The following is a 13,048-nucleotide window of genomic DNA, read 5'->3' as shown; positions in this document are numbered from 1 at the left end:
ATACAAAACACGTGCAAACTCCAAAACATACAAAATCCAAAACACGTACAAAATACAAAACACATGCAAACACCAAGACACGTGCAAAATACAAAACACGTGCAAACTCCAAAACATACAAAATCCAAAACACGTACAAAATACAAAACACATGCAAACACCAAGACACGTGCAAAATACAAAACACGTACAAAATTCAAAACACGTGCAAACTCCAAAACATACAAAATACAAAACACATGCAAAATACAAAACACGTACAAAATACAAAACACATGCAAAATACAAAACACGTACAAAATCCAAAACACGTGCAAAATACAAAACACGTGCAAAATACAAAACACGTGCAAAATCCAAAACACGTACAAAATACAAAACACTTGCAAAATCCAAAACACAACGGAAGTGCTCCAGGACGCTAGGGGCAGTGTTGAGCTTTTGTTACCTAGTAACTACACAAGCCAGGAAGTACCAATGACCGGATTTGGGGTCTGCAGCCTTAAAGGCAAGAGGACCTGGCTGCAGCCACTGTGGAGCTCCACAGTAACCGGAAAAACACGTGACCTCCACAGTAACCGGAACCGGAAACACGTGACCTCCACAGTAACCGGAAACACGTAACTTCAGTTAAATCGACTTTGACAGCGAAAACTAAATTGCGTTTTGTTACTATTGATGCTGCTGAGAAATAAAAATGGTTTTAAGTGGGGGTTTTTAACACTCTGGGTTTGTTCAAAAAAAATTCACCATCCCCTAAATTATTCGTGGCCAAAAGTGACACATTTATGTTTTTTTTTTACAGTACATCGCGTTGTGCGTTCTGATTGCTGTAGACCATTGTCAATCAATCTAGTCCAGTGTCTCCTGTACTGGAGCGGCCCCTAATAGGCCCACGGACCGGTCCCGGTCCGTGAGTCTTTTGGTACCGTTCCGCGAGAGTTGATCCTCCGGTGTGAAATGTATGGTTGTAGTTGTGTGTCTTATTTTGAAAGAACTATTTACGCGTTACCATAGCGACCAGAGAGCATTAAAAAGCAGTGTGGCGGACTCCCTCAGACATCGGTGCGTTGGTGGTTCTTTGTGTCCGGGGATGGGCGTCCAGTTACACACCGGCTCACTCCTTGGCGGCCGCTTATCGGGGCCTGGAGCCTGGGGCTCGCTCGGGCCACTTCGGAGGTGGGGTGCCCCCGGCCTCTCGGCCTGGGGCTCGGTCACTCAGGCACGGCTGGCTGCCGGCGGAGCTCACGGGCGCGTCACTGCAACTCCCCCTGGCTTCTGCTCCGCGGCTTCTGAGTGAGCCCTCATCTGGGACTCTCCTCAGCTCTTTCTGGGACAGTGGCGCGGCTGCCCCTCTGTTGGTCTTCCTTGGTCTCTTGTGTTCTGGGGGCCTCTGGATGTCTGGAGTTTTGATCTCCTCCATACCTGCTTCATGCCCTGGAGGACGGGGCTGTGGCCCCCCCACACCCTCTAGCAGATCATTACATGAAGGAACCTTTTAAAAAACAAAAAACAAGCGCGTCCATGCTCACAGGTGTACACACCCACAAACTACACCCTTTTTGGCTCCTACCTCAAAGCACACTGTGTTCTGTTGATCTTATGTGCTGCACAATAATGTGTAATATTTAGTATTTACTGTCATATTCCCATATATCATTGTGATGTTGTTTATTCTATTACTCTTGTTCTCTTCTGCTTGTTTTCTTTTTTCTTTCTCAGCAGGTGACCCAGGTGACTGATATATGCTTTTTTTATTTCTTTTTTTTTCTTCTGCTCATTCTGTTGGTTTTTGCCCTTCTCCCCCCGTCCCTCTTCTCAGCTGTTTCTCTTTCCCTCTTTCTTTCTCCCCTTCTTTCCCCCAGTCAAGTCTGTCCCGTATTCAGTAAGTGAAAATAAAATAAACAATAAAAGGTGAATCAAATGGAAAAAAAAAAAAAAAAGCAGAGAGGAGAATGTCACTGTCATTGTTGTTGGCGTACAGCTCAAGTCACGTTTATTATTATATTTACAAAATACCACAGTTTCTTTTTTTTATTCTTTTGTTGTATTTATCCACGACACCTTAAAGCTCGTTCCCTGAAAATATTGTCTGACATTAAAGTGGTCTGTGGTGCAAAAAGCTTGGGGACTCCTGCTGTACAGTACAGAATGCGTTTAGCTTGTCGAATTTACATAGCAGTGTAACTCTGAAGTGCTGTACTGTATGTTTGTAAGTTTTCTCCCAAACAAACACAACAATGCCGACGAAACGTTTTGCACTGGACTTATGTTTCTACGAAGGTTTGAACTCTAAGAGTGTTTAAACAAAAGAGAAAAGTGTGAAAATGTTCATGCCTGTCTGAGAAAAGTGTATAAAGCATGTAGTGAGGGGTTTTACAGTCTTAACATCTATAATAATTGTAAAAAATAAAGTTGGCTACTTCATGGATTTCACCTACCGCGGGTTATTTTTTGAACGTAACACCAGCGATAAACGAGGGGCTGCTGTATTAGTAATAGTAGAGTCTGGGACATTTAATTGATTAACATAAACATTGATTATTATGCACTATTATTTTTGTTCAAGGAGAGCCAAAAATATAAAACTCTCTCTCAGCTTGTTTGTTGCCAAAAATGGCCACTTTTTGTGTATGTTCACAAAATGCTATAAAATGTATATTTCTTAAAACATTTATCTACTTTTACCGACGTGACTCTTTAAAATAGCACCAGTCCTTTTCATCAAAATCAAAATTGTATATAAATTTTTTACTCTTTATAGCCAGTTAGGTTATATATTACCATTAACTTTGAAGATAAAACGGTGATAAAGTCCTAATGTTTTCATGAAACTTCCTTTTTCCCCCCATCTGAGCATCGGGGAAAAGGCTGTCTTGCAATTGTTGAGGTCACTAGTGTGTGCCCCATTTCTTCCAGGATCACTCTCTTTATAGGTTTTAGTGGACTCCTAGTACTGCGAAGTGGTTTCATGGTACAAAGGGATTGTATTCCAAGATCTGGGAGACTGTAGAAATGAGCAGTGATGCCCTTCCTACCATCTTTCCAGAAAAATAAGTGATCTGGAAGCTGTTAGGCTGACTTACAGCAGCAGCACTTTCTGCACCTGCATAAACTCCAGGACACATTTAATAACGGTGTTTGTTGCTGTATGTGCTGCAGCTTTTAAATTTTTAATAATACATATTTTGTTAATATTTTGGCTATGGTGTCTTGTTATGAAATGTACAAGAGTAAAAGTGTTTTTAGCAGGTGCTTCAAAGCTAAGTTTGACTGGGAAACTCAAAGCTCAATAGTCTGTATCAACAGAAATTCCCTGCAGCCTATGTAATATTTCATGCGTCATAATTTATTCTACTCTATCTTGCAAATACATATTTGTGTGGCAATGTCATGCACAACACACACAACTATTAGATCCTTAAGATCAAACCCGTGTCATTGTTTTGGTCCACTGCAGTGCAGTAGTCAAAAAAAAGAACAAGTGGAGTGTCCACAAATGGCCAGGATAGAGCCCAGAGTGTTAATGTTTAAAATGTATATAAATATTATTGATTACAATTCTTTACTGTTAATATCAACAATAAGCTTTTTATTTTGAAAATACAAGTTTAAAAAAATGCTGTTACATTTACATTTAATGCTGTTACACTGTAATCCTTTATTATAAGTATGGACACAGAATCAAGTGAACAACATTTTGAAATAAGTTTAATTGGAATTTTGTACTACGCAAAAAAACAACAACAACAACATATTAAACAAACAAACAAACACAGCCAGTGCCTTCATTTGTCCATCACATGTCAAACATAGCACTGACCCTTAGTCCCTGCTCATCAGCACATGCTTTCAAAAAGAGCTCCATGTCCTCTGCAAACTGAAAAACAAAGAGGAACAAGTCCCTTGCTCCGGTGTCTTCTTCCTCTGACATGTCTCTTAAGACCCTCTGCTGGTCCCCTTGATTTAAGGACACATATTTGGGCATTGTTACGTGTCCACGGAAAAGTGCCTTATTTTGGACAACCCATTGCACAGCAGGACGCAGATCTTCAACAACTGCTGGCTCCTGTGTCAGGCAAACGGGGATAAAAACATAGTTATTTCTCTGTTGCAGAACAGTTTTTTAACAGTTATTCAAATGTCACTAACCATGTAATTACACTACTGGTTAAAGTGAATACTGACCTGACCGACTTCCTGGAACTTGCGCTTTTTCAGTCTGAAAATGGGCACGTGTTGTCCTTCAAGCACAGCTTTGGCTTCCTCTCTCCAGTGTGCAAATAGCTTGCCAGAGCTTAACAGAAAATGTTGATATTGTTAAGGTGTGTAAACTTTGACACGACATAGAACAGAAGTCAAAATATAAATACCTCCTGAGATCAAAGTTCTCCATCAACAGCAAGCACCACCATTTACGCAAGTAGGGCATGTCTGACTGTAAAATATTAATATGAAACATATTTAACAACTTTCAAAAGATTCAAGACTCCATTGCTGTGAAAGTAAATAGAATACTTACTATAGTATAGTCAAATGAAGCATCCAGTGCCACGTACAGAGCAGACTATTTGGAAGAAAAAATGAAAATGTCATTTTTTTTACAAGCTTAAATTAGCTTCTGAATCTCAAGAAGAGAAGAGAAAAATTACCATCAGCATGAAGATCCCACAGTCAACTCCATAGTCTTGGCTTGGAAAACCCTGTATTACATTGAAAATAAAGGCTCGTTAATAAAATCCCTTAAAAGAAGACTAGTGCAATTCATATTATTCACCATACACTTAAACTAGCACATACCTTCAAGTCAAAGCTCTTTTTTTCTGACCACTGCCCGGGAATGATCTTCACTGCAAGATTCCTTTTTGTTTTAAAGACAGTTACATTCACAAGTTAACAGATGTCATCATGATGGGTGTGAAATGTTTATTGCTAATAGCACCAACTGTAACTACAGGCCTTAGGAACATGACCTCAAAAAAACAGCATAACAAAATGAAAAAGTACAGTCACATGCTCACAGTTGGTCAAAATAAAGCATTAACAGCTTTAAGTTAAGGTTGGCATATTTTATAAACTCATTTTTAATGGTGTTTTATGTTAAAAATAGAACACTGGAAGACCCTATTTATGTCTGAAACTCATCTAAAGACAGTATCACTGACTTGATCATAATTTGAAGATGAGAATAAAATGTTGAAGCATCATGCTGATATATCCATCCATCCATTCGCTTCCGCTTATCCTTTTCAGGGTCACGGGGGGCGCTGGAGCCTATCCCAGCTGTCATAGGGCGACAGACTGGACAGGTCGCCAGTCTGTCGCAGGGCTAACACACAGGGACAGACAACCATTCGCACTCACATTCATTCACACAGTTACACCTAGTGGCAATTTGGATTATCCAATTAACCTATCCCCACAAGCTGCATGTCTTTGGACGGTGGGAGGAAGCCGGAGTACCCGGAGGGAATCCACGCAGACACGGGGAGAACATGCAAACTCCACACAGAAACTTGCTGATATAGTTTATAGAAAAAGCATGTGAGTGTACTGTATGTGTGAACACTCAAGATCAGCAGAACATGATCTGGGATGCACTTAACCTGGAACACTGAACAGGTTCCTGAAAACTCCGGAACAAACCAAAAATGCTTATAAAGATGTGACCTCAAAAGTGAAACATATTGTTGGCCACCAAATCCTGCCTTGGTGTATAATGGGTCAAGAAAGAGGATTTCTCTTTTAGGTGGCTTCAGTACCTAAAAGACAGTTAGCCATGACTTCAAACCTGAAAACAATGTCATTGCAAGCGATCACAATCAAAGACTTTTGAAACTGCGTCATAAAAGCTTGAATACATCTCAGACACATAGCAAAATTCTAACAGTTTGTACGTGTAAAAAACAAGACTTACACACAACTGGAAATGACCAGGTGTCCAGAGAGGGAGAACTATGATGTCCATCCTCTGAGCATCAGTCTGAAACAGAATTGTATTTTTAAGTATCCTGTATATGAACTCGCACCAAAGTTATAAAAAAAAATCATTTTGATTACTTGCTTGTTTCTTTAAAGGACGGTACACTTACAGGAAAGGACTGCAGTGGATCACAGCCATAGGGTGCAAGCCAAGTCCGGGTGACATACAGATTTTCTATGTAAATGCTTATCCCCTAGAATGTTAAAAAAAAAAACATTTAAAACAACAACTCTTTCAATTAAAGCTTGACAATCATCATATACAACATACAGTACCTTTGACTGAACAATTTTAGTGATAAGCTCGAAACAGCCATTTCCAATCTGAAACAGAAAAAGTCATGATAACAATGAATGTACACTTTATTTTTTCATATTCGTAGAAAAAAAATACTTACAGTCGATTCCATTTCTTTGTTTAAACGCAGTGTCCAAAATTCTGCCCGCGTGAGGCATCCAGAAGACGTTTCAACAATCAGCTCATCTTTGGGTCTGCTGATGTCCAGAACATAGTTGAGCTAAAAAAAAACAGATAGGTGTCATAGACTGTGGATGACCAAATCAGATAAGCACTAAAAGTTGCACTTTGCAACATCTGAAAACTTTAACATACAAGCTGTTGTTGGCCAGGGTGCGGTACAAAACACCATGATGAACGGCTGGCCAAAATGTTCTTAGGCTTTGTCAGAGCTTCGCACGGTGGTCCACACAGGTCAGGAAAAGTTGCATCTGTTGACCTTCTATTGGCTTTCTTGTTGTCAACTCTTTCCTGAGGTTCTATAGGGATTTCTATAAGGAAATTCATTTGAAACAGCATGTAACAAATTCTTTTATGAGCCATCAACTACAACAAGATAATGAATGCAAGATTATTATTTCACCTATATATGAGAATCACTATTCAAAATAAGAAATTTTACCAGTGTCACCAGACGCTGAAGGTGCTGGGTTCAACACCGTTTCTGTGATTTCTCTGGGTTTATTGCACACCAGTGGGGCTAGGTACACAAAGAAAAGAATATACACACAGATAGGAACAAACCTAACATGTAAACAATGGTAGCGTTCTGGTCATGACACAATGCATGTACTTACCTACGACAGCTTGACCCAGTGCCGACAATGAGATATTGATCTTTCCAAGTCGACCATGTCTTAGCTGCCTCTCCAGAAGTTTCTTGTTGGTGACAGTGTTATAATGATGATTTATATTTCTCATCAGAAACACGTGTGGATGGACTCATATTACTTAAAAAGTAATTGCTTTTCCTCATGTTTGCAAAGAACTGTTCAACAACTTGACTGTTCAGCCAGCCTTTCAGCTCCGGGACAAGTTGAATTCTGCGTAATATGTCCTTGGGATCTTTTGTATTTCCCTCATGAAATCTGTCATACAGGACATAATGGTCAGATGATCCAGTGACAGGATGAGGATTTTCATTTACACTATCCATCCTTTCATGTAGCCATGGAAGATTCACTTTCAGGCTTCCATCCTGTGCAGCCTTGACATTTTCCTCAGTGGGCTCAGCAAGTCGACCTTCATGTGGATGAAATGGCAGTTTATCAGGAACCCGCAAATTGGTGTGTGCTGCCAAACCCCTCGCAAAATCGTAAACACGGACGTTTGGCATGTGCTTCCAGGACAGGAGAAGGTCAGCAAAATCCCGGGGACTTTCAGCACGAAGATTAAATTTAACACTGTATACAATGCCATGTGGACATAGTATTACAGACCATCCTCCTGCAAGCAAAGATTTAAAAAGTTGTTTGTAATTGTAATTACATTTTTTAATGCTACTTCTAATAATCGCTAAGTGATGCTTACCAGAGGCACCCCATATGCTTTGAAAGACCTTATCATATGTCTGCCTGCTCTTCATCTTCTCCCTCAGTCTGGTGATGAGATCAAAGCGGGAGCCTTTGGAGTCGATGTTGCATGCTTTACACAATTTTCTTACCACTCCAACCTGACAGCAATTAGGGAAAACTGTAAATGGAACAACCCCAGAACTTTATGTCACATATTCTGAAAACTTCAAAGCAATGTTACCTTTTGTTTGGCAAGTTCATCCAACAGACGGTCTTCTGTGACACTGCTAAGCTTTGCTTCATGTGAAGAGCTTGTTCCTACTTTTTTAAACTCTGTGTTAAGCACAATGTCACTTGTTCGAGTTTCACTCCCGATCCATGGTGCCCAGTGCGTGTAACTTGGTGGAACGGAAAATGGATTCTTCACACCGCCTACAGAAAATGGCATGTTTTTAATTACAATCTAAATTACTTTAAAACACTGAATGACTTTCAAAAAGTTTTTGCCATCACTCACTTGGAAAAAACCCACGGCTTATCATTTCCAGGTGAATAGAGTTCCAAAAACCTTCAATGTCATGTTCACCATTGAAGTCTTCCGGGGCTTTGAGGTCACTCACTATAATAAATTGACTCATAAAAACATGCACATAATGTACACAATGAACTATATACACAAATGTACATTAAACTTACCTGCTAACTTGAACACCCCTTTTCTGTGTAAGTCCATAACTACCACAGGGGGGTGAAACCCACAGTTTATGCAGGAGTACATGTATTCTGCGTCAGTCAAAGCCTCAAAATGGCAATAAGCATGGAAAATGGTATCCCGAGAAGGAAACTTCACTCTTCTTAAGCCCTCCAATGAGTCAATGACCCTTGAAGCAGATACATGGTTCTGTAATATGACAATAGGGTGAAGAAGACTATGATTACACAGATATTTAAATTTGGGCACCAAAATATCATAATGACACAAACACATTTTTAAAGCAATCTTCAGATGAGTATATTTTATTTTTGTGATCCTCACCTGCAGATTTTCTCTCAAAAAAAGGCAAAGTTCAAGAGACAAAACAACATGGTTGTCAAAGTTGTGAAGCCCATCTGTCCACTCCTGGTACCTGTAGACCATGTGGCACCGAGGACACGATCTATGGTGTGTTGAAACATCTGTTAAAGACAAATCACATTAATGTCAAAACATTAGTATAGGAACAATTATAACTAATTATTTCACACTGATGTTTAATCTTATTCATTAAAACTTACTCTCAATCACTCCCATCATGCTGACAATCCTCGCTTTATTGGTAACTAGAACAGCCTCATCAAGTTTTGGGTGCTCTGGGCACACCTGGCACAACGTTTCACATGGAAAGAGCTGTTTCTGATGATCCATTTTCTGTGAGATGATATTTTCTGGAAGAGATCCAGGTATTTTTTTCTCTTTAAAAATATAGCGTATACTCCTTTCGACGGCAGCATTGTCCTCAAAGGAAGAACTCTCCTGAGTCATCTGTGATGGGGTGCCTGATGATAGTGGTACAGTTGATTTGAAGATGTCTCTCTGTGTCTGGAAGAGATGCCATTTAGCTATGTTTTTATGAGGACATGATATTCGAGGCTTTGCACAAGCACAATGCTAGGTGTTCCTCAGAGCATTGTAAGTCACAAATATTCTGCCAAGACGGCAGAAACTGTGTATTTCCGGCTCAAATACAGACAAACAGATCTGTGTTGAGGATCCACCAAAATCCACAATCACACAAAGTGGAGCATGTGCCATCTGGGCAGCTTTCTGTCTCTTTAGGCATGTAGCAGCTTTGGCCTCTCCAAAAAATTTAAGGTCCACCATTTCCATCACGATGTGCTCTTGAAGAAAAACCTCCTTTACAGTTTCTCGGCAGTAATCTAGTGAGCGAAGGTGCTCACATAAACTGAAGCCTAGTCCGCTCCGCTGGGCCAGCAACTGGTATTGCTGACATTCCTCCAGCTCACATCTGATATTGTGAGACATCCCCCATGTTTTCCTCTGAACGTGAACTGGCACAGAAAACCCATGGCCAGTTCTCTGCACAGCAAATAACCCTGTAGTTTCATCTACACAAACACACTGCAGATGACTGGCCAGGCAAACATCTATTGATTGGTTGGAGTGCTTCCTCATCATGTGAGCCTTGTAGTTTTTGGTACGAAGAGCAAGGCCACAGTGAGGGCATGTCATTTTCATGGACTTTCCATCAGCTGCAGTTTTATTGAACACAGAGGGTAGAGCATATGAATGTTCTAACAAAGACTCAGAAAATGGTTCAGATCCCAAAGACAAAACCTTGGGGGGGAGACGGGGCTCCTCGAAGAGTTCAGCGGGGAGCAGTCCTGATAATGGTGGCTGACTTGGTATTGAAGAATGCTAACAAGACAATAAATGCCTTGCCATATCCCCACGCCGTATGATTGTAAGATTACAGACAGGGCAGTGAAAGTGTCCTGTTGTCCTACAAGGCAGCCTGCACCGGCATATCATTTTATCTGTAAGAGAAAAAAACAAACAAACAAACAAACAGATGTAATTTAAATGTAGTTGTATAGAATGCAATCAATTTGTCTAACAATCAGATTGTACATGTTAACAAAAACATCCAAGCCAACCTCAATAATGAAAGTTAAATGGTATGGATCACAAAAGTTATGTCTAGGAAAGTGGTGAAAACTAAATAAAAATATATTTTATAAAAACACTATTTTTGTTGCAGATGAATGAACTGAACTGTACAATATCAACAGCAACTTTTAAGTCAACAAAGTTACTGCAGAAGTGCTTAAAAAAGTGCATATTTATAACTATAAAGTATATTTAATACAAACATACCTTTGAAAGCATTTTTTATATGCACACTTAGATGCTCCTCAATCTTTGCCCTGACAGTAGGGCTGAAAGTGGGGCACAGAGGGCAGTGAAAGAGTCCTCTGCAACACGTGTTGCATTCCTGCAATTCTGGCTTTAAGCCCGAATTCCAGATTGATAAGTGCATCTAAAACAGAGAGAGAAACAGATAAACACCATATACACATTTAAGTTAAGGTTTTAGCAGAAATAACAATTTACAGTTGGCATGTAATAGATTTGGGAAGAAAATTCTTGAAAAAAACCCCACAAATATTTTACAAGACACTTTAATTTGTGAGACATGTTTCTATTGACATATAACAGTCAATTGAACAGGGGCTAACTAAAATCTGGGCAATAAAAAAGCTGTACAGAAAAGAATAATGAATAGAAGTATTGATAAATATATAAATCTGTTTGTGACGAAATTTGCAGTGTTGACGCTAACCAAAGGTGTCACAAGTACACACGTTCCTTACTACAGTTTAGATACCTCTGTTTAGAAAGCACTGACTCGACTTTTTAGTCAAGTCGAAGTAAGAAGTACAGGGTCTAAAATATAATTTATGTACAAAATTTTGAAGTAATCTTGCGTCCAAAGCACGCGTGCTGATTTACAAATGTACAGATTACAAAGTACAGATACGCGTGCTACAATGTGAGAAGTAGAAGTATAAAGAAGTATACAGTAGGCACAAAAAAGTACAGCAATAAAGTAAAGATACCAGAAAATTCTACTTAAGTACAGTATTGAAGTATTCGTTATTTCGCATCTCTGACGCCAACAATAAATCATACTCTAATGCAAAATGTGTTTTTTGCTTCTTCTCGCCCACAGAAGCCGTTAATCCAGCTCTCTTACTGAAACCAGGCCCAGGAAAAAGCATATCTGTGTGTTTCTCTGCCATGGAGCACGATGAAAAAACATTAAAATAAGGAGGAATGTTGTTGTAACGCAAAAAAAGTGGCAACATGATCATTGTAAGAAAACTAGACGATTCCTAGAATTATGAAATCACTAACGGCAAATTTATTTAAGAAAGACTTAACCAACCTTTGCGATCAACTTGCAAGACTTCCACGGTATCCATGCGTGTTTACGGCTACTGTGGAGGTCACGTGCTTCCGGCTACTGTGGAGGTCACGTGTTTCCGGTTAGTGTGGAGCTCCACAGTGGCTGCAGCCAGACCCTTCTCCTTAAAGGCCGCATTTTAAGGCCGATTACGTCACAGCGACACGACGAAGACTGTCCCAATTCAAAGGCTGCTCTACATGCGGCCCTCAAATGCGTCCTTAATTTCCCTGAATTTTAAGGATGGGTCGGTGTAGCCTTCATGGCCCAACATATCCCAGACTTCATAGCTCGGCGGTGGTGTGGATAATTTAAAAAACGGCGGAAGCGGAGCGGACGAAGAGTAAACTTTCAGAAGTAAGTACTGAATATTATGTCACTTATTTATGTGCAAATGTTTTTATAATGAAGAACATAAAAAAATTACTGTTGGCAACATGTCGGGAAAGTTATGTGACATTAGCGACGTTTGTACTAACTTGGTTTTAAAGCCTTTACTTCAAAATATTCGCCGTTCAATAGCTGAGCTTAATCTTACAGAGAATGTGATGATTTTATGCATAATTAAAGTCAGTCATGTCAGTCAGCTGACGGTTCACTTGTTAAGCTGAAAGAAAGATGCTTTAATCACAGGAGTCACATGTGTCCACTGCACCATCTGGGAACTCTTCTTGTTTAGCACTCGTAATAACACAAACACTAAATCCTCCTTCTCGTGTGCTGTTTTGTAGCAGTGTGTACACCTGAGACTGTCACCTGTCTGTCTGTCCTGCACCCTCTCTCTGTTTCTTTCTCTCTGATTGTGTAATAAAAGTATGAACATGTGTTTATAAGTTACACTTGTGTTTGAATCCTGCAGCTTATCACACATTTGATTTCTATGTGTGACACCTGCAAGTGTCCAGAGTGAGGACAGACTGAGGGACCCACTGCTGCACATCATCTGTGAGGCTTTGCACCCCTGATGATCCACCAGGACAAACTCAGCAGTGTGTGAGGAAGAGGAGGAGGAAGAGCCAGCAGCAGCTGACAGATGGAGAGAATAGACAGACTGTTCCCTGTTTGTGAAGGACTGCTAGGAAAGTTTAAAATAACTAATTGTCTGTCCTGAATCAGTCTTATTAGGTAATGTTCAAATAATGTTATCATTCCAGTGTTTCCAGTGTGGGAGAAAGTACTCAGAGTACTCAGGGCCTTCAAGCTACACACTATGAAAGGCAGCAACAAGTTTAATGTTCAGAAACCTAAAGTATGTATCAGCAGCAGAATGGAGCTAAAATAAATGTTGG

The 13,048-nt window shown here is 40.0% G+C and overlaps 1 protein-coding gene across 1 annotated transcript; it reads right to left on the bottom strand.

Annotated features, from left to right (window-relative positions):
- Positions 1-4,652: 4,652 nt before the first annotated feature.
- On the bottom strand, positions 4,653-7,201 carry LOC146614103 (uncharacterized). Its single transcript, XM_085378646.1, has 9 exons — positions 7,078-7,201; positions 6,903-6,980; positions 6,596-6,771; positions 6,381-6,500; positions 6,259-6,306; positions 6,093-6,176; positions 5,918-5,983; positions 4,801-4,861; positions 4,653-4,703 (listed from the first exon to the last, which is right to left on the bottom strand). The coding sequence occupies exons 1-8, from the start codon at positions 7,199-7,201 to the stop codon at positions 4,808-4,810; spliced, it is 750 nt and encodes a 249-aa protein (XP_085234772.1). The 3' UTR covers positions 4,653-4,703; positions 4,801-4,807.
- Positions 7,202-13,048: the final 5,847 nt, after the last annotated feature.

This window comes from Diplotaxodon limnothrissa, linkage group LG18, assembly GCF_057381915.1.
Source record: "Diplotaxodon limnothrissa isolate DT_005_m linkage group LG18, D_limnothrissa_male_GT1.1, whole genome shotgun sequence".
NCBI lineage: Eukaryota > Metazoa > Chordata > Actinopteri > Cichliformes > Cichlidae > Diplotaxodon > Diplotaxodon limnothrissa.
This window is presented reverse-complemented; position numbering and strand designations above follow the sequence as displayed.